The 22,758-nt window shown below is 38.7% G+C and overlaps 1 protein-coding gene across 4 annotated transcripts in view; it reads left to right on the top strand.

The window, feature by feature from the left end:
• Positions 1-22,758, top strand: part of TRHDE (thyrotropin releasing hormone degrading enzyme) — a 393,299-nt gene that overhangs the window by 70,544 nt on the left and 299,997 nt on the right. For all 4 annotated transcript variants that reach the window (XM_061639727.1, XM_061639726.1, XM_061639725.1 and 1 more), the window contains exon 3: positions 7,212-7,338. In XM_061639727.1, the coding sequence (XP_061495711.1) occupies positions 7,212-7,338 (127 nt within the window). The remainder of the gene's footprint in view (positions 1-7,211; positions 7,339-22,758) is intronic.

The raw sequence follows: 22,758 nt of genomic DNA, 5'->3' as shown, positions 1-22,758 counted from the left end.
CGCTCAGAAAAATGTAATAAGGAAGCCAAGCTATAAATCACATGGTCTTTGATGTCTGTATACTAATGCGCAGAGCATGGGAAACAAGCAGGATGAACTTGAACTCTTAATACAAGAGGGCAATTACGACTTGATAGGTATAACTGAAACTTGGTGGGATGACTGGAATACAGTAATTGAAGGATACAACTTGTTCAAGAAGAACAGAAGGAATAAAAAGGGAGGTGGAGTTGCGCTATATGTTAAAAATATATATCCCTGCACAGAAATACAGGAAGATGAGCTTGGTAGCTCCACCGAAAATATCTGGATTAAAATTAATGGGGCAAGTAATAAAAGGAATGTGGTGCTTGGAGTCTACTACCAACCACCCAATCAAGGAGAAGACGAGAATGTAACTTTTGAAAAGCAAATTGCCAATGTTCCGAGGAGGCATGATGTAGTAGTAATGGGGGATTTCAATTATCCCGATATCTGTTAGGAGACAAATTCTGCCAAACATGGCCCCTCCAAGAAATTTCTGACTTGTGTTGGAGATAACTTCCTCCTACAGAAAGTGGAGGAAGCAACCAGAGGATCAGCTATCCTGGACTTGATTCTAACCAATAGAGATGATTTGGTGGATGAAGTGGCAGTTACGGGAAATCTGGGGGAAAGTGACCACACCATACTTGAATTCTTTATTTTAATAAAAGCAAAAGCTGAGAGTAGTCATACGTGCACCTTGGACTTCAGGAAAGCGGATTTTAATAAACTCAAAACAATTGTAAGTGCGGTTCCATGACAAGCGACCCTAATGAGACAAGAAGTCCAAGATGGGTGGGAGTTTCTAAAAAAGGAAATTCTAAAAGCGCAATGGCAAGCAATTCCAACAAGGAATAAAGGGGGGAAACAGCAGAAGAAGCCAATGTGGCTTCACAAAAAGCTTAGAGATGACCTGAAAACAAAAAAAAGACACATACAGGAAGTGGAAAGAAGGCCAGGCCACAAAGGAAGAGTACAGGCAGGTATCATGGAATTGCAGGGATGGTGTCAGGAAGGCTAAAGCTTTAGCGAGGGATGCTAAAAGCAACAAAAAAGCTTTCTTCAGGTATGTGCATAGTAAAAGACAGAGAAAAGAAATGGTGGCACAGCTACTCAATGAGGATGGCAAAATTATAACAGATGACAAAGAAAAGGCAGAAGTCCTCAATTCCTACTTTGGCTCAGTGTTCTCCCCAAAAAGGGTCTGTGACCCTCCTGGGAAACATGAAGTAGAAGGGGCAGGATTGGAGCTTGAGATTGATAGACAAATGGTCAAGGAATACCTAATCACTCTGAACGAGTTCAAATCGGCAGATTCCGATAAACTGCATCCTTGAGTATTGAAGGAACTGGCTGAAGAACTCTCAGAACTGCTGTCTATTATCTTTGCGAAATACTGGAGGACTAGTGAAGTGCCGGATGACTGGAGGAGAGCTAATGTTGAAAGCAATGCAGTGATTACTAGGAGCCAACATGGATTTATGAAGAACGAATCCTGCCAAACTAATCTCATCTCATTTTTTGATTGGGTAACCTCCCTTGTAGACTGTGGGAATGCTGTGGACATAATATATCTCGACTTCAGCAAAGCTTTTGACAAAGTGCCCCATGACATTCTGATTAGCAAGCTAGCTAAATGTGGGCTGGATGGAACAACTATTAGATGGATCAACAGTTGGCTGCAGAATCATACTCAAAGAGTGCTTATCAATGGTTCTTTCTCAAACTGGGCGGACGTAATGAGTGGGGTACCACAGGGCTCAGTCCTGGGCTCAGTGCCATATGACAATGGAACCAATTACCTAGAGAGGTAGTGGGCTCTCTGACATCGGAGGCATTCAAGAGGCAGCTGGACAGCCATCTGTCAGGAATGCTTTGATTTGGATTCCTGCGTTGAGCAGGGGGTTGGACTCGATGGCCTTGTAGGCCCCTTCCAACTCTACTATTCTATGATTCTATGTCTTTCCTCATGAGGGGGTTGGATCCAGAGGTTGGATCCAGAGGTGTGCTGAGCAGAGCTCTGCTTGCACTGGAGAAAAATGGTGGGAAGGTGATCTTTACAGATTACTTCTTCACTTGCGATCTCCCTTGCCTCTTGAAAAGTTCTGGATGTTTGGGGATCCTCCATTGCAGAGTGCCTGTGTGTGTGGGAGTGGCTGTAGGGGAAAGGATGAATTGATGAAGATTATCTCCCTACTTCTTTCAACAGGGAGTTTCTGCTGGAACTTTGTGCCTTCCATGAACAGAATGGCCAGCCTGGATCCAACCCGCTGCTCAGGAGTTACAGTGATTTTTCATGCATGTTGGGTGCAACAAATGAAATATGTGTTAATCTCACATTAGTTATATTTATACACAGTGCAATGGTGCAGACACTTAATGAATTAGATTACAGTTCATTCTTAACCATGGTTAACCAAAATCCAGGTTAGCGGATAACTTTTTATGCTAATGTACTGAACTGGCTCACTATAGTGCTTATGCAGGAGTGTCCATCAAGGTTTCAGGATAAAAAGCCACTTAATTAAGATATGCAGAGGGGTTTGAATGTGGCAAAGCTATGGCAGAGGAGAAAGAGTGTTGGAATCACCCAGCTTCCTCAGCAGAAGCCCCCCCCGGGTACAGCCACAGCACCACTGGTGTACTCTGCTACCCAGCTGGCTCAGCTGAGACTGGTGCAAGTGGAGCTGGCAGAAGGCCCCAAAAGGGGGCATTCTGGGGTGTGTCGGGTGGAACAGAGGGAAAGGGGACTTATGCCACATCTTGAGCCCATTCAGCTTGGTCCTGCAGCTCTCTATCCTGGCAGCCGATATGCTGGGAACAGAGGTGGTGGAAGAAAACATGAATTTTGTTTCCTTCCGTTGTGCCCAGCTGCTGCAGCCAGCATTCTCCTCTCTGAGCAGCTTCTGAAGAGCATTTGGATATGGAGGCCCCATTCTGCTCCACTTCTACCAGCTCCACTCCCGCCACCCTCCTCTGTGTAAAAAATTAACGGTGTTTTTTAAAAACACAGTTTTTAAAATACATTACATGCAATGTATGCTGTTATTGGCTGGTCCATGACCGAAATAAATTCATTCACTCATTCATTCATTCATTCAATGTATGCTGTTAGGACAATTGAGGAAAGGAATCTTGGAAATTAATATTTTCTCAGTCGTCCAACATATTTTTTTCTCTAAACAAAATAGATATGATCTTGGAAATTATGTATCTGCTATCGCTGCAAGTGCAAAAAATTAGAAAAAGGACTCTTGAGAGAGAGGAAAACCCCATTATATTACATGAATCATTCAGTTAATTATATTGTTTTCTGTTTCACATTACCTTAGAAAAAACAATAATTAAGTATTCTACTAAGATTCTACAACACAAAATTTGAAGATGAACCAATTTTTAAAAAAGTACCATGTTAAAACTTCAAGAAAAGGTTTAGAGAAATTATTCTGTCTCCCCTCTTCCCCGTGGTGTCATTTCCATTTATTAAAGGGACTATGGCCATGCAGATGGTGACTCTGTAATGACACTTGTATGTAGTATGAATGGAAGCAAGTCAGATATTAGACAATGTGTGAACCAGGGGTAGTCAGGGCAGGGTCCTCCAGATGTTGATGGAGTACAGCTCGCACTATTTCACACCATCCCTGACCATTGGCCATGCAGAATGCTGCACCTATCTATGTAAATGTAGATGTACTGCCTTCAAGTCGATTCCGACTTATGGCGACCCTATCAATAGGGTTTTCATGAGGCTTAGAGGCACTGACTGGCCCAGGGTCACCCAGTGAGCTTCATGGCTATGTGGGGATTCGAACCCTGGTCTCCCAGGTCATAGTCCAACACCTTAACCACTACACCACACTGGCTCTCACCTTTTTTTATTGTAAGTGCATTAACAGAAAAGAAAGAAAAAGAAAGAAAACCCTCATCAGCTCATATTCTATACGATAACCATCAATACATCCATCTTAGTTTACACATATAACTATATGTGTTATATATCATATATGGGCTCCTACTGGGAGAAAGGGTGGGATATAAATCAAATAATAAATAATTTATATATAATTAATTATTATTATTTATGTATTTATATTATTTTTATTTATTTCACAAAATTCGTATACAGCTTGACTGTAATAAAACCTCACAGCTGTTTACAAACAAACAAATAAATAAAGTTATCAATAAAAGTTTTAAAAACATTTACCAGCTAATTAAAATCAACAATAAGCTGAATACAGATTAAAACACATATAACCTACATGTCTGGATAGGCTTGCCTAAATGAAAATGTTTTAAGCAGGTACCTGAAAGAGTACAGTGAAGGCATCTGCCTGATGTCATTGTTTGTATAGCACATTATAATACTCTGTTCCATTCCTCTTTAAACTTGTGAATTTCTATACAGCTTGACTGTAATAAAACCTCACAGCTGTTTACAAACAAATAGTTTTCCCCCCACTACTTGGAAACCTGTGCATAATACGGAGACTCTGGGCATGAGTGACCCTCTACTTCAGGAAAAATCCATCCATAACATTGTATTGTGTTGTAAACGATGGGTGCCACAAGTTGCAGAGGTGATATAGGAGAGTCTGTGGGCCTGCTTTTGACATTTTTTTAAAAAAGATGTTTTTAAAGCTTTTTAAAAAAATGTTTTTAACGTTGTTTTGTTTTAATGTATCTTAAGGTCTTTTTATGATGTTTTTAAATGTTTTTAGCATTTCTGTTTGCCGCCCTGGGCTCCTGCTGGGATGAAGGGCAGGATATAAATCAAATAATAATAATAATAATAATAATAATAATAATAATAATAATAATAATAATAATAAATTTACTCAGGCCTGCATTTAGTCAGGCCTTCACTCATTCTCATACTAGAGGCAAAACCACACTGAGACAGGAGTCCTACATGGGAGTAAGCCATTTGAACTCTATAGACATTAACATCTGAGTAGAGACATATAGGATTGTGGTGTGAGGCACAAAGGGCTGCATACATATGCAAGTACTCAAGTGGTACAACTTCATAATTTTGGATTTGAGTTGCAGTGCAATCTTCTGCAGATTTATCCCTAGTGGTGTAAGTGTTTAGAGAGTAGAGTGTGAACCAAGAATGGCAGTCACCCACATTAGTTGTTTACATTATTGGTCTTGTTCACACGTTAAGCTTAACTATAGGTTAAAGGTGAATGCTCAGCATACTGGAAGAAAATAGCAACTGCTTTGCTGCTCTGCTGCACTATTAGGAGCTAATTCATTGTTTGGCTCGGCAATATGTCCAAACATTATGTCTCCCCCAAAAAACAATAAGCTGTAAGCCAAGAAAAAAACCTTGATTACAGCTCGTGGTTTGTTTGGAGAGAGACAAGCCATGAGCCTAGGTTCTTTTGTAACACTAAGCCAAACCACAGGTTGGTTCCCAGCAGTGCAGCCACAGCTGGAAATGTGCAACTTGGCCACAGTTTTCTCCCTGTGGACCAGTGTGTTGTGTGTTCACCTTTAAACTGTTGTTGTTATTTATCCCACCTTTCCACCCAAAGGAGCCCAGGGCAGCAAATGACAACAAGTGAAACTTAACTGTGGCTTAAAGTGTCATGCAAACTGGGCCACTGATTGGCATTTAGCTCTGCTTCTGTGTGAACAGTAGCAGTGTGAAGTGCATTAGCTTATAGACCTATAAATACTGTTTGCTCTATGAGGCACTTTTTAAAACTTTGGCTGACTGGTCTACCATACAGAAGCAACGAAGGCTGCAGCGCACAGCCACTAGATGAAGAAATGGCTGTTTCATTTTGGTGATTCATACTGGAAGACAGCTGAAATGTTTTGTGCTGACTGTAGCTCTAACATCAAAATTGTGTAAGAAGTACGAGCAGCTTTAATATACTTCCTGCAGTTTGAAAATAGAAATAGTGGCCTGGAGCAGTAATGGATGGGCTTTAGGAATATTAATTGTTTGTGTACATGATTCAGCTTATAAATGGTTCTTTTTGAAGGTTTATTTTGCTCATCCAGAATAATTCTGTGCCAGTATAAAAAAAGGTGAATGAATTATTATATTACTTACTCAGCCTGCTGATATGTTCAGGGCTTGATGGAAGGTGCCGTTGACTTATTTATTTATTTATTGCATTTGTATACTGCTCCATAGCCGAAGCTCTCTTACCATGAACTCCTTTCCTATTGAGCCACCTCTACATTAATTTAGGCAAAGAACTGTTACACTAATCCACTCTGCCATCATATCTCCAGAAAACATATGTAAGCAATCGCGTTGAATATTCATATTTGATTTAAGATGGATTTAAAATCTGCGTATTTGACACTGTTCCCGCCACTGTCAGACCCAAGGGCTCTTGCGATGGTGGGCATTTGCAGCCATGCCTTCATTTGCTGGCAAGTTTTTTGCCTACCCTGTACTGTTCTTCTAATTTGACTGATTTGCTTAATTTTATTTGGTTTACTTTGATTTGGCTGATTTGTTGCCTGGCCTCGTAGTTTAATCTGTAAATAAGTTATTTGGTCACGTTTGGCGGATATGTGTGGAATTTCACAAGGTAGGGTTTGGTGACCACCCTTAGGCACCCTTTAAGGTGATTGGTTCTAAGGCCTGCCTTCCAGGTTGTGCGGCCTGTTGGCAGGATAAGGCTCACCTTTGGGGCTAACCTGTAACACCCACTCAGAGTTGTGCGGCCCTGAGGGGGGGTGAAGCAGGAAGGCCTTCCTAACGACCGTGCGAGGATGGGGCCCGGAGAAGGGGCTTGGGCTTGGACCACGCCATTTCCCATGGTAGGGTGTCCTCACCCAATTTGGTATGAGTTACGTTCCGCACTTGTCTCTGCAGATCATTTTATTATGCAATCAAGCATGTAATTGGCTTTATTCCAATAAACTTGGCTCTTGATTTACCCACACTTCATCTTGTCTTGCCTCTTCATTTCCTGGCTATGCACTGCAATATGCAGCTAGGTTTAGATTGATGGCACTCTTAGCTTCATTACTTTTAATTGTGCAAGTTTGTTTTTTCAGTCAAGCCAACTATGCTGCTCATATTCAGATTCGGAGAGAAAATCTAAAAAGTGTGTGAGAGAGACCCAACAGCTTTGGACTTCTTCACTTTGTAGTCCATTTAAAATAGCAGGAAACATAATGACCAATCCTTTGTTTTGTTTTCCAATCAGATCCGATTGTATGCAAGACCTGATGCCATCAGAAGAGGAACTGGGGATTATGCTCTAAACATTACTCGGAGACTAGTTGAGTTTTATGAAGACTACTTCAGAGTGCCCTATTCTCTGCCAAAGTTAGGTAAGTGTTTTCAGACTCAACAGATTGTCAAGAGGAATCAAAAGACCAGTTGTGGAGTATATACTTTTTTATGGAAAGCCAATGAAACTGGTTTGGATTCTGATATAAGTTAACTTAAGGAAATTAATGTAATGAATGTTTGCTACCCCTCCCCCTGCACATCCCTGTGGCCATTTTTCTGGAGGGTCAAGAGTCAGGTTTGAACAATGTGGGATGGGGTGTGCAGGGCACCTGGGGGAGGGGCTAATTGCCTAAAATTGTGTGAATCTTGGCCCACGTTTGGACAGTTCTCCTATATTGCTCTCTTCCATATTTTTCATGAGGGTCCCGATGTGCACAGAGTCTTTCAGGAACATAGGTGGATGAAGGAGAGAGGAGGGGACAGGAGACTTTACTTCTGCTTTACTTATCTTCAGAGCTTGGAAAAGTTACTTTTTTGAACTACAACTCCCATCAGCCCAATCCAGTGGCCATGCTGGCTGGGGCTGATGGGAGTTGTAGTTCAAAAAAAGTAACTTTTCCAAGCTCTGCTTATCTTAGGATCCAAGCCAGTGAGTATTACATTCATTTTTCTAACAGTGAATGAGCAGGCTGGTCTACTTGTAGCCTAGTCCTGAACGACATCCAGCCTGATATGGACTTATCAGTAACATTGGACTGATTTGTTGAGTGTGTGCGTGAGGGAAGGAGGGAGAGTGTACATGTTTGTGCACATGTTCAGCATCTCCTCCAGTAGAGTTATGTGACAAATCTTCTACAAACGAAGAACAAAACATTTTTTTTTCTTAATCGTGATAACTATTTTATTATAATGCTGCTGCGGTGGTGAATCACTCTAAGCTTACTTTGCGGTTCAGCCAGCCCATGCTTAAACGTACATGTTCTCTTTCTTTGTTTTTCTTAACAACTCTTCTCTCATACACTGCGATATTTCACACTGTGTTATTATACCTACCCTCTGTAGGAACTTATGGGACCCAGATCCAGAAAACACATTACTCAGCAACTTTGTAATTTTTTTCAGCCACAGGAATTCCTCCCTGGAATTTTGGGCCTCCTTCATTAAAGCACTAACCTGCTGAGTAGCATCATTCTTAGCCTTGAAACAAATGGTGTGGCCGGAGATACATTAATTGATACTATTTCAACTGGGCATTTTATGCATTTTTAATAACTGTGAAATGTTATTTCTTTTTTCCGTTCTTAATTGTTTTGTTGCATGCATTACCGTGTTGAAGTCCATGAAAGCTTGTTTAACATGAGATTGCTCTAACTCTAGTTAATCAGTTTGCATGTTCATGTCTGTCTGCAATTTGATCTCCATAAGTGCTTGTCAGGAAAATGTGATGAGAGTCATAGATTAACAAAGTGGGGTGGGAGAATCTTCTGCTCGCAAAATAAACTAGTGGTGTCAAAAAAAGAACTATTAACTTTGTTGCTGGAACATTACAGATTAAAAGGGATGTAATTATGAAAATTCAATTTTCTATATACCTTTCAGGTAAAATGTGGCCTCTCATTTTGATGTATTTTTTAGGCATTATGGCAATACACAAATTAATTTACAGACTACATTTAAAGCTGCAGAAACAATATCTGGAGATTTCTTGAATGCCACACCAATATATATATATAGAAGATACTCTCCAGCTGTGTGAGCATTGCAAGACTGTCCCTCCAATTTAAACTAATTTAATAAAATTATTTATTTCTTAAATGTATACAAGTGTTTAAATAGGCTGTAACTCTGCTTCATCCTGCATTCTCAATTTAAGAATTAAGATTAAGAATTAAGAAAGATTAAGAAATAATTTTATTTTATTTATTAATTAAGATTAAGAACATTTTAAATGGAGTTGTGCTGTGAATTGTAATGTTACATAGATTTGTGCTGAATTGTATATTTGTTGTTTATACATTGATTGACCACTGAAGAAGACTTTGTCAAAACACATTTGGTCATATGTTTTGATACTGTATTTCAGGCGTTGTTTTTATATATACTGGCTATATTTACTTTTGTTCATTCAGCTATGACAGATGTGTACTTCTTTTATAAAGCATCCACATCCATATCATAGGCAGTTATGAGTCAGATTTTTGTTGGTTTCCAATTCCTTGTAAGAAATTGATCCTTTAATGTGGCAGCACCTACACTTAGGAACTCCCTGCCTATTGCCATAAGGCAGGAACCTTCATTGTACTCTTTTAGGGACCTACTAAAAAACATTTTTGTCTGTTTTAACTCAGTGTTGGTTTTATTATTTTGAATGTTTTTAAATACCTGTCTTTGAACTGTTTTTGCCAAAACTTTTATTGATTTTATTTTCTGAAAACAGCTTTTTTTATAGTAAAGTGGTATATAAATGTTGTAAATAAAATACATAAATTCATTTTGGAGTCACTGTGACCCTTGGGTCTCTTTCCTCTTTTAGGCACAAAGGAATCTGCCTTATACAGAGTCAGGCCATTTGGTACCATCTAGATCAGTACTGATGACATGGACTAACATTGGCTCTCCAGGATTCCAGGCAATAGTATTTTCCAGAGATTGAATTTTGGACCTTTGGACCTGAGCTACAGTCCTACCCCTATTTAAATATATATATATATTAAAAATGCTCTTTACAATTCGCTAATGAATGTACAGCTACCTAGGGAAGATCCATGCTATTCATTTAAAGCACATTTGAAGCACATGAATCCCACCGTGGAATCATGGGAACTGTAGTTTGTTAAGGGTGGTGTGAACTGTAATTGTGAGGGGAAAATTACATTTCCCAGGATTCTTTGGGGGAAGTCATGGGCTTTCAATGCGAGTTGAATGTGCCTTAAATGTATTGTGTGGATCGACTTCATAAACTTTGCCTGCATGTAAATTGTTTTAATTAATTTTTTAAATGATGATCTGCTACAAAGTTTACTGGGTGACCATGGGCAATCTCTCAGCCTAATCTGCTGCTCAGGGTGAAAATAGCAGAGGGGAACTGTGACCACCTCAAGGAAGAAGGGCACACTTAAAATGTAGAAAAAACAATAATGTACAACCATAGTTTGAAATCAGGACATAGTAGGAAGAAATATTTATATAAGCATGACTGTCAAAGATGTTTATTACTTACATAACCTATAAATATATTTATAGTGCAATCCCATGCATGTGTACTCAGACTCAAGTCCCAATGTATTTGATGGGGCTTACTGAAACAGGGAAGCGTGCACAGGACTGCAACCTCAAATGATAAGGAACTTCACTCACCCATCCCCAAATTCAGAATCATGCTACTTTAATCTGTTTTGTAACAGTCTTATACTTGTTTTTATGGTTATTGGATTAAAGGGCTTTCTTGTTGTGAGCTTCCTTGGTTTCTGATCGTTAAGCCTACCTCGCAGGGTTGTTGGAAAGACTACATATACAGACACACTGGAGATGTAAAAACACATACACCCCCATATAATAGTTTATTGTCAGATCCAGTTGGTCATTGCAGAACATTTTTAAAAAAATACAATCAGTATTAGTTTCCTACCAAATAAAAGCAGTGACACCTAAGTAAGCCCTGCCTAATTGCTTTAAAAATAGGATTGGAGGGGGAGAGAAAAAATTATAATACAATCCTTTACTATGTTCACTCAAAAGTCCCATTGGTTTACAGCACAAATCCTAACCATGTCTACTCAAAAGTAAGTTCTGTTGAATTCAGTGGGGTTTACTCCTGGTATGTGGGATTAGCATTGCAGCTTTACTCCAGAAAAGCAAGTATGGGATTGAAGCTTCATATTGGAAATGTTTTCAAAACAGGCTATGAATTAGACAAATAAATTTCCCTCTTCAACAACCCAGGAAAATTTAAACTTATTTGACTCCTCATAATTAGAAAAGTATAACACATTGTAATGGCATCATAAACTGTATGTAAACTTTTTAAATATTTCTATCCAAAAATTATTTGAAAGATCAAATGTGTAATATGCTACTTCTGCAAGTAATTAAAAAACCCCCGCATACACACTTTTATTATAATCGTAACTGAAATTGTTTATTGTGCTTGCTTACCAAGATTCTGCTTTGATGTTTTGTTCTAGATCTGTGACATGTAAAGGGATTTTTGCTACTGCTGAAAGCTATAAACTTACTAAATTTTCAGACAAGCAAGAAAAAACAACAGTTTTCTGGATTTGCAATGGGTTCTAGCTATTGCCTGGAAGTCAACAAATCGCTTGTCAATCACAACCCTGACTTCACATATTGGCTACATACCTGGAAGGGTGAGGTTATAGCAGCCAGCTGCGAGATCATTTAACAGAAGTTGTGGGGGGGATGGCTGAAGTTTTGGTGTATATCTCTTGAACCAGACCACCTAAGAACTTTTTTTTAAAATAAAAGTGGTGAGTCCGGAGATTGGGGTGAGTCACCTGGAGACCCAGAGGGGACCCCCAAAATCCAGAATCTCAGGGCAAAAACTGGGGACCTGGCAACCCTACCCAGTGGACACAGATTACAGCAGTTGTAGACCAGCAACATCTGGAGGGGCACAGGTTCCCTATCTCTGTTCTAGCAATATACTAAAGTTAAACTAGTAGTGCAAACATACTCTGAGATTTTGTACTCATATAGAGAAAAATCACTAATTTATCAATTGTTTTTAAATGTTACCTATAGTACAATTTCCCCCTTTAGGATGCACACCTTAACGTGGTGAGGGGGTTTGAGAATGTTGAAGAAGCTAAGAGCTATCCCATCAGGAATTTAGACCAAGAGGCTAAACTCCTAGCAGGGGCACCCAAGGTGGAATGGTCAAAGCTGAGAAAGCAGACTAAAATGCATCCAAACTCAGAGGAAGGCAATGGTAAACCACCTCTGAATACCTCTTACCACAAAAACCCTATGAACAGAGTATCCAAAATGCAACATGAGAGTGCTGGAAGATGAGACCCCCAAGTCAGAAAGCACTCACCGAGCTACTGGGAAAGAACAAAGGACAAGTACGAGTAGCGCTGTGACTAATGACGCAGCTGGGTCAAAGCCGAAAGGAAGCCCAGAGGCTGATGCACACAGATGCGAAAGGAGAGTCCGGAGTTGTACGACACACACGATAGGATCATGGAATGTGAGAAGCATGAAGCAGGGAAAGTTAGAAATTGTCAAGAAAGAAATGGAACTTATCAACATTACAATACTTGGCGTGAGTGAATGGATGGGAATGGGACATTTTCAATCAGGCAACTACAAAATATTTTATGCAGGAAATGAGAAATTAAGAAGAAATGGGGTTGCTTTAATAGTGAGAAGTGATGTAGCAAAAGCAATTAGGAGCTACAACGCAAGGTCTGAGCGAGTGATATCAATGAGATTAAATGGGAAACCTATTAACATAACCATCATCCAAGTCTGTGCTCCAATGGCAAATGCAGAAGAAGAGGAATTGGAGAGATTTTATGCAGAAGTACAGGAAGAAATTGCTGATAATCATGGGAGATGTGCTGATAATCATGGGAGACTGGCATGCAAAAGTAGGGAACAGAGAAGAATTAGGAATTGTGGGGAAATGGGGCTTAGGAGACAGAAATGAAGCCGGAGAAAGACTTATTGAATTCTGTGAAGCCAATAATTTGTTTCTTGCAAACATTTTTTTTGAGCAACCGAAAAGACAACTGTACATGTGGACATCACCAAATGGTCAATATAGGAATCAAATTGATTATATAATTGGTAGCAAAAGATGGAGAAGTTCCATACTTTTTGCGAAAACAAGACCAGGAGCAGGCTGCAGTACAGATTATGAACTGGTCATATTGAAAATCAGTAAAGCTAAAGAAGACCAACAAAGCAATCATAATGCCAAAATACAATTTAAATAACATCCCAGAAGCATATAAAGATCAAAGAAGGAACAGATTTGAGGCTTTAAACTTAGTTGACAGAGAACCAGAAGAACTATGGAATGAAGTCAGAGAGATTATCAGGGAAGAATGCAAAAAGGCAATACCTCTAGTTAAAAAGAGAGAAAGACCTCAATGGATGACGGAAGAAACTCTTAAAATGGTTAAAGAGAGAAGGAAAGCAAAAGCAAAAGGAGATAGAAATACGGTCAGAACCCTAAATGCAACAATACAGCGACTAGTAGGTAGGGACAAAGAGAACTATTACAATAGTTATTGTATGGAAATAGAAGAGGACAACAAAAAGGGAAGAACAAGAGCCCTATTCCAAAAGATTAGAGAAATGAAAGGGAAATTTAAACCACAAGTAGGGATGTTGAATAATCAACAGGGGAACACACTGACCGAGATGAAATAAAAGGAAGATGGAAGCAATACACTGAAGAACTTTGTAAAAGAGATGTCAGGATGATAGATTCATTCAAGGAGAAACTGTATGATGAAGAACCAGAAAGTTTAGAATGTGAGGTGAAAGTTGCTCTTAAAATACTTGGAATAAACAAATCACCAGGAACAGATGGCATACCAATAGAGTTGCTACACGCTACTGAGACTGAATCTGTCCAAATTCTGACAAAAATCTGTCAAGAAATACGGAAAACTAAACAATGTCCCACAGACTGAAAGTGTTCAATATACATCCCAATTCCAAAGAAAGGGGATCCCAGGGAATTATTGAACTATTGCCTTAATATCCCATGCAAGTAGAGTAATGCTCAAGATTCTACAATAAAGGCTCTTACCATATATGGAGCGAGAAATGCCAGACATCCAGGCTGGATTTAGATAGGGAAGACGCACCAGAGATCACATCGCAAACATACATTGGATAATGGAACGGACCAAGGAATTTCAGAAGAAAATCACCCTGTGCTTTATAGATTACAGCAAAGCCTTCGACTGTGTATATCATGAAAAACTATGGAATGCTTTAAAAGAAATGGGGGTGCCACAGTATCTGATTGTCCTGATGCGCAACCTATACTCTGGACAAGAGGCTACTGTAAGGACAGAATATGGAGAAACTGACTGGTTCCCCATCGGAAAGGGTGTGAGACAGGGATTTATTTTATCACCCTATTTATTTAATCTATACGCAGAACATATCATAAGGAAAGCAGGATTGGACCAAGATGAAGGAGGTGTGAAAAATGAGGGAGAAATATCAATAATTTAAGATATGCAGACGATACCATACTACTAGCAGAAACCAGTAATGATTTGAAACGAATGCTGATGAAAGTTAAAGAGGAAAGCACAAAAGCAGGATTACACCTGAACGTCAGAAAGACTAAAGTAATGACAACAGAAGATTTATGTAACTTAAAAGTTGACAACGAGGACATTGAACTTGTCAAGGATTATCAATACCTTGGCACAGTCATTAACCAAAATGGAGACAATAGTCAAGAAATCAGAAGAAGGCTAGGACTGGGGAGGGCAGCTGTGAGAGAACTAGAAAAGGTCCTCAAATGCAAAGATGTATCACTGAACACTAAGAAGACAGGATTCACTAGAAAAGACAATAATGCTGGGAAAAACAGGAGTAGAAAAAGAGGAAGGCCAAACAAGAGATGGATTGATTCCATAAAGAAAGCCACAGACTTGAACTTCCAAGATCTGAACAGGGTGGTCCATGACAGATGCTCTTGGAGGTCGCTGATTCATAGGGTCGCCATAAGTCGTAATTGACTTGAAGGCACATAACAACAACATAGTACACTTCACTGGTCCCTGGAATGTTGGCATGTCCTGGCAATCAAAGTAGTTTAGTCCTACTATGAGTAACTACCATGAGTATTTATGCCAGATTTGTTCTAGCTGTTTTAAGTTGTTGCAGAGCATCTTGGGATGTTTCATGTGATTAGTCTACCTGTCACTGTGCATTGTCTTGAAAGGCTATTGCCTTGCAAACACAAAATATTTGTCAACAAATCTTTTATGTATTCTTGCTCTTTTGCAGTCCTCGGAGGAACCCAGCTGTAGCTTTAAAGGCTGCATATTTTGTTTGCTTCCATAAACTATCCATGTTTAAAGTAGCTTCTGTATTGCACGTATGAAAAGTATATTTGTGTGCTAGTTCACACACATGTTTGCAGCCATTGTAAATAAGTGATTGAATGATGTGCTTCATTTTTCCAAATATGAGAACAATGGACAACAAACAAATGTTAACCAAAACTATATATGGCAATTCACTAAAGCTAATAGCCACATTTTTTCTACCAGACAAAAATAACTCTGGATTCTCTAATGTGAGGTGTCCTTTTTATTTAAAGAACAATGTTGTTCAAGATGTAAGATAAACAACGTAGTATGACAACTAGTTATTTCTGTAAATATTTATGCTGAAGAAATTAAATCTTTCAGAAGTGGTGTTTCTGGCTTATCATGTCTATTGTGAAAGACCAGTGTGCTGTTGTGTGCTGGCATGTCACTCCTACTTCACCTTTCTCCTGGCGTAACGGGATAAACGATCACCAAGCCAACAACAAACCATAGCTTAAGGTGGGCTAGTGATCGAAACTTGTTAAGGAGCAACAAACCGCAATCTGAAGTTCCGACACAAAGAGAAGTTAAGGCAGAACTGTAGCGGGGGGGGGGGCTAGGAGGCCCACCCTAATTTTTCATTACTATTTTTTTTTACAAAAATAAATTAAATTTATTACAGAATTTTTCTTCCCCCTACTATTTTGGGTGCTCCCCAACTTTTAAGCCCTGAGCCAAGGCTTTCTGATTTGTTTGCTCTGCTTTTGCCAGGAGCTGCATGAATGTGGCCCATGTGCAACTGCTCTCTCTCTCTCTCTCTCTCTCTCTCTCTCTCTCTCTCTCTCTCTGTGTGTGTGTGTGTGTGTGTGTGTGAGTACCTTAGAACTAAATAGCAGCGTATAAATATATTTTAAAATCTTGCATGTTAGTTGACTAGTGCCATCTTTCCAACATGCTGGAATTATCCATCAACAAAATATTTATATGGGTAATAGAGGGAATTTATGAAATGTTAACCCTGAAATGATTTAGGTAAATATTGTGGGATAGTCAAGCGAAAAATTTACTAGTTAGTGTTTCTGTATATTTCACTTATGAGCAGGGGTTGATTTGATTTAAATCAAGATTTAAATTGCTTCTCTGAAGAACTCAATTTTAATTATTTAAACCACAGTTCAAATCAGTAGTAAGATTCTATTTAATCATCATTTTTTAGTAGAAGTACATTATTGTTTAATATAACCTTAATACATATTCATAGAGGTAGGTTTCATTAAAAGATGCACATCTAGATACACACTAAGCAATTATTCTGAATTATTTCAGATTAATTTTCATAAAAAATGGGATGATAATTTGGTCATTTTAGTACTAAAGCAGAATGAACTTGTGAAGTCATTCAGGAGATGAACCAGCTCCAGCTGTTCAATTAATCATGATATTTTTTCATGATATGCCGGATTCACCACAACCAAACAGGCTTTTAAATTGTACAAATAAGATTTGTTTATTCTTCTGGTTAGTTTTCTTCCTCAACAAATCAACAACGTTAACAAAATTCGCTCATGGATATTTGAATGGTTAACTGTTTCAATTCATAGATAAATGTAAAGTTCTTTAAAAAATAAAACTCAGGCAATTCCAACCAAGTCAACATGAGAAACTTAAAATATTAGATGGTACAGTTAACTTAGCCTTCTTCTTTGTCTTCCTTGTTCATTGTCTGGAAAAGAAATACAAGCTTTCAGTTCCCAACTTATTTCTCGATTTTGAATGAATTAGTCCAAAGGAAGAAAAATTCTCTCTACGCCCGCAGGATTGGCTACCAGTGTTAAGAGCTGGATTTCCCCTTCAGTGGTCTCCTCCTTGTTCAGATTTACTCCATCTCCCCAAATTGTCTATTCATTGACCTTCTCTATCTTTGCATTTAGAGAGAGGCAAGACAGAGAGAGGGGGAGAGAGAGTGCACTTCATGTACACCATCTGCAGGATAGGACCGATCAGGTTATCTCCCATCTCTATAAACTGTTGTTAACATATTCATAAAATATAATTTTGAATGGTATAATTTGTGTTCATGATGATATCTTTGACCTAGGTTTTTTTATAATTGTTTTAAGATTTTGAAATCCAATTTAAATAAAAAAATCATTTTTTTCAAAATGTAATTGATTTTTATCAACTCTGCTTATGAGAAATAAGAAAGTGGGGAATATCAATTTTTTGATATCTTAACTCATTGTTGCTATCACGGTGTGTCCATGGTACATATTCACCCACAGAAGCCTTTTTTGCCAGTCCTTTCCATCCCCCTCAACTGAAATTAGGCTTGAAAGATGCCCATTGTAGACTTGCACCCAGGTTGGAATGGTTGTGGTACATAGTTGTGCACATGTGATAGTGGTGCATGCAAATGTGCCCTTGAGCCCACATAGGTTGGCAATCCCTGCCCTACTGTTTTTAAGACTTCTTTATCCCTGAGCTTTACAAATCTCTGCTGAGCACATAATAAGAATTATGAGCCAGTGACAATAGTAACTTAAAACCTCTTATACCTTAATAACTACCCTCTCTTCATTCAGTTTAGAAGTTTTGTTATTTTGGGGATGATAGCAATTCATTCAGCCAAATGCTGTTATACAGAAAATGTTTTTTTGTAGACTGGGCCTTACTGCGTGTTTCAGAAAGAAGCTAGTTACTTCCATGAAGCCAAGAGAAGGCATGTAGCAACTTTAGCAACCACTGCAATAATGGGCTTGGAAGTTTTAGAAATTGTAAAGAACATCTCTCTTACCCTTCTTTTTCTCCCCATTGCCTTTAGTTAGGTGTTGATATTATATACGGGTATAAAACATAATTGAAAATCACACTGATACAAACCAGTAGTTTAGGTAGAGAAGTTATACGAGGCTAGAGAGGCTCTCAGTTGTGACAGGTTTCCAGGTCTTTAGAAGGAGTTGGAGGCTACATTGCTCCTGGGAATCTGCCATTAAACAGATTAAGCACAAGTAACTTTGCATTCACAAGGGGAGCAGAAGAGAACTGCCTGAATCCTGAGGAACAGGAGTGCTGCGAAGTACTGAGAAAACTTGGGATACTAGCCCATGACACATATTTGCATAAATTTATGGAGTGCCTCTGGGCAAATTAAGGTGGCAGGTGGTGTGCTTTGCAGTGCAACTAGCCACTTTCTAAGCAATTTTTTAAAATAAAAAGTTTAAAAATGGTGAAGAGGACACATCTTGGGTGGTATTCAGTGCTAGTCCTACTTATAGTAGACTCATAGACACAGACATGACTAACTTAGATTCATTAATTTCAATGAGTCTCCTCTGAGTAAGTTGAATACAACACCTAGGACCTAGCATAAAACTTGGGGGTTGACCACATGGGGTATTCCCAAACACCCTTGCTGAGGAGCACCAAGAATTGTGTGAGAAAGTGGTATGATCAAAGCTAGAAGTGTTTGAAATTTAGAAATTTTGCAAGACTTTATCTTACAGCTCTTGTTCTTCATCAATTGTCATGTCCTAGTTCCATGCACCAATGATTTAATTGTGCTCATGCATTATGGGTTCATTTGGTTGTTTATTTGATTTACCCTTCTTGCAAAGATATCTTCATCTCAAGGCTCTGTTTGGTTCATGGAATCAGGACAAAGATCTCTCAGATTCATAGAACAGCTACTGGATGAGGTAGCATTTAAACTAATATAGTATTGAACTGGGGGGATATCAAGACTATTCTGCTGAGCTAGATTTCCACAATTTGCATAGAGATATATTGACTAGGGTTGCCAGGTCTCCACTTTTTGCCCAGAGACTCCTGTTTTTGGGGGTCCTCTCCGAGTGTGCGGGTGAGTCACCTTAATCTCTGGACTCTTAGCTTTATATATATATATATATATATATATATAAACTAAGTTTCAGGGAGGTCTGGTTCAAAAGATATAAACCAAAATGTCAGCCACCCCTCCTACAACTTCTGTTAGTACCGGCTGCTCTAATTCCTCCCCTTTCAGGTTTTTAGCCAATAAAAGAGATGCAAGGCTAGGACTGGGGAGGGCAGCTGTGAGAGAACTAGAAAAGGTCCTCAGATGTAAAGATGTATCACTGAACACTAAAGTCAGGATCATTTAGATCATGGTGTTTCTGATCTTTATGTATGGATGTGAAAGTTGGACAGTGAAAAAAGCGGATAAGAGAAAAATCAACTCATTTGAAATGTGGTGTTGGAGAAGAGCTTTGTGTGGACTGCGAGAAAGACAAATAATTGGGTGTTTGAATAAATTAAACCAGAACTATCACTAGAAGCTAAAATTATGAAACGGAGGTTATCATACTTTGGACACATAATGAGAAGACACGATTCATTAGAAAAGATAATAATGCTTGGAAAAACAAGGGAGTAGAAAAAGAGGAAGGCCAAAGAAGAGATGGATTGATTCCATAAAGGAAGCCACAGACCTGAATTTACAAGATCTAAACAGCGTGGTTCATGACAGATGCTCTGGGAGGTCACTGATTCATAAGATCACCATAAGTCATAGTCGGTGGCACATAACAACAACAACAGCCAATAAGTGAAGTCAGGGTTGTGATTGACAAGATTTGTTGACCCCAGGCAATACCCCAGGCAACAGTTTCCTTTTCGTGCTTGTCTCACATCAGGAATTCAGTAAATATTTAGCTTTCAGCAGCATAGAGAGTACTTTCTCTGTACAGGATTGAAACTTGCTTCTGAGTAAATATGCATAAGATTGCACTGCAACAGAAGATCACAGCAGGATCTTGGTGGGCATATACAGTAAATAATTTTAGTTACAATTATAATAAAAGTATGCATGCAGGTTTTTTAATTAATTGCAAAAATGGCCTATTATACATTTTTCAATTAATCTTTGAAAAGAAGATTTAAAAAGTGTACATGCTGAGGTCTTATACTTTTCTAATTAAGGTGTCGAAGTTTAAATTTTACTGGACTGTTGAAGAGGGCAGTTTATTTGTCTTATTCATAATCTGCTTTGAAAACCTTCATAATATGAAGCTTTTCTGGGAGTAAAGCTGCAGTGCTAATTCCACATACCTGGGAGTTAACCCCATTGAATTTAGTAGGACTTACTTTTGAGTAGACATGGTTAGGATTATGCTGAAAACTAATGGGACTTTTGAGTGAACATAGAAAAAGATTGTGTTGTAAATCTTTCTCTCCCTCCCCAATCCTTTTTTTCCCCAAAGCAGTTAGGCAGGGCTTACTTAGGTATCACTGCTTTTATTTGGCAGGAAACTAATACTTTTTTTAAAAAAATGCTCTGCAATGGCCAACTGGTTTTGACAATAAACTATTATATGGGGTGTATGTATTCTTACATATCCAGTGTGTGTATATATGGAATATTTCCAACAACTTTGTGAGGTAGGGTTGGACATCAAGGCAGCTCACAACAAGAAATAAAGCAATTTAAAATCCAATAACTATAAAACAAGTATAAACAATTGCAAAACAGCATAAAGTGACATGATCCTGAATTTTGGGATGAGTGAGTGAAGTTTCTTATCACTTGAGATTGCAGTTCTGTGCATGCTTCCCTGTTCAAGTAAGCCCCATTGAATACATTGGGACTTGCTTCTGAGTAAACATGCATAGGATTGCACTATAAATGTATTTATGGGTTGTATAAATAATAAATATCTTTGATATTCGTGCTTATATAAGTATTTCTTCATATGATATGTATCTGATTTCACACTATGGTTGTAAATTATTATTTACAAATCATTATTCCCTCTACATTTTAAGTGTGCCCTTCTTCCTTGTGATGGTTTGCCCCCCTCTGTTGTTTTCACCCTGAGAGACAGATTAGGCTGAGACATGGTGCACAGCCCATGGTCACCCAGTAAAGTTTGTATCTTATTTCCATTTTAAAATTTAATTAAAATGATTTATTTGCAGGCAAAGTTTATGACGTAATGCAGGTCCACATAATACATTTAAAGTACATCCAACGCGCATTTAAAGCACATGACTCTCCCCTAAGTATCCTGGGAAGTGTAATTTCTCACTCACAGTTTTAGTTCCCACCACCCTTAACGAACTGCAGTTCCCAGGATTCTGTGGTGAAATTCATGTGCTTCAAATGTATGTTGAATGTGCTTTAAATGCATAATGTGGATCTACACTACTATGCTGTTCATTCATTAGTGAATTGAAAAGAACAATTTTTAAAGATACTTTTTTATACAGGGCTGTAGCTCAGTGGTATGCACATGCTTTGTACGCAAAGGTCCAAAATTCAGTCTCTGGAAGTGACTATTGTCTAGACTCCTGGAGAGCCAATGTTAGTCCATGTCATCAGTACTGAGCTAGATGGTATCAAATGGCCTGAGTCGGTATAAGGCAGATTCCTTTGTGCCTAAAAGAGGAAAGAGACCCAAGAGTCACAGTGACTCTGAAAATTATTTGTTTTTTATTTACAACATTTCTCTACTGCTTCATTGTAAAAAACCTCAAAGCAGTTTAGAGAAGGAATTAAAACAATAAAATTATTGGCAAAAACTGTTAAAGAGAGGTATTAAAACATTCAAAATAATAAAACCAACAATGAGTTAAAAACTGATAAAAACAATATTTTCTACATCTGAGTAGGCGTGCCCAAACAAAAATGTAGCAGGTGCCAAAATGAGTATAATGAGGCACCTGCCCAATGTAAATAGGCAGGGATTTCCAAAGCATAGGTACTGCCATACTAAAGGATCAATTACTTACAAGAGCACAACAAGGACTGTGTGGCATCCATAACATGGAAAGCACACCCTGAATTTGGCCTGGTAGCAAATCAGCAACCAGTGCAAATTTCAGAGCAGAGATACTATGTGCTGATAGAGTCTCACTCATGTCAGCAATTGTGCCACAGCATTCTGCATTAACTGCAGTCCCCGGGTCAAGTTGTGCCGCATGGGTATTTCTGTGACCTTGGCTGACTCGCTACCAGGATTTTTTTTAGTTTTGGTTAGGAACCCTGACTGGTTGTAGGATGCTGAGTGTTCTGTCTTACTTATAGGTTGGTATGGTATTGCATTTAAGGAATCATCACTGCCTTTTCTTTTTCTATTTTCATTTCATTTAGCTCTGACCTAACTCTCTGTCATCTATAGAAGCAACAGCAGTGGTTCCATGTGTCAGCTCAACTCCCTTAAGCCCACTAATGATACCCCTTGTTTGCATGATGGTTTGTTTCTTTCCCAATAGTGGTAAAAGAAGATTCACATACTGGAAAGTGTAGATTCAATTGCTGTTGTTCCCAATATACTACCTGTGAAGATAGACCAATCCATGTGTGTTTTCTCTCTGTCAGTTATTACTCACTGGAATTGGGTTGGCTGTCAAAGTGAGTTTATAGCAGCCCACAGAGTAGGCAGGAAAGAGTAGAGAATCTTATTAACTGTTACTCATTTCTCAAACCTCTCTCTGCAGTGAAGAGTGAAGTCT

The sequence above is a fragment of the Rhineura floridana genome, chromosome 8 (genome assembly GCF_030035675.1).
Source record: "Rhineura floridana isolate rRhiFlo1 chromosome 8, rRhiFlo1.hap2, whole genome shotgun sequence".
In the NCBI taxonomy this organism is placed as follows: Eukaryota; Metazoa; Chordata; class Lepidosauria; order Squamata; family Rhineuridae; genus Rhineura; species Rhineura floridana.
Note: the sequence above shows the minus strand (reverse complement) of the source record. Positions and strands in the feature narration are given on the sequence as shown.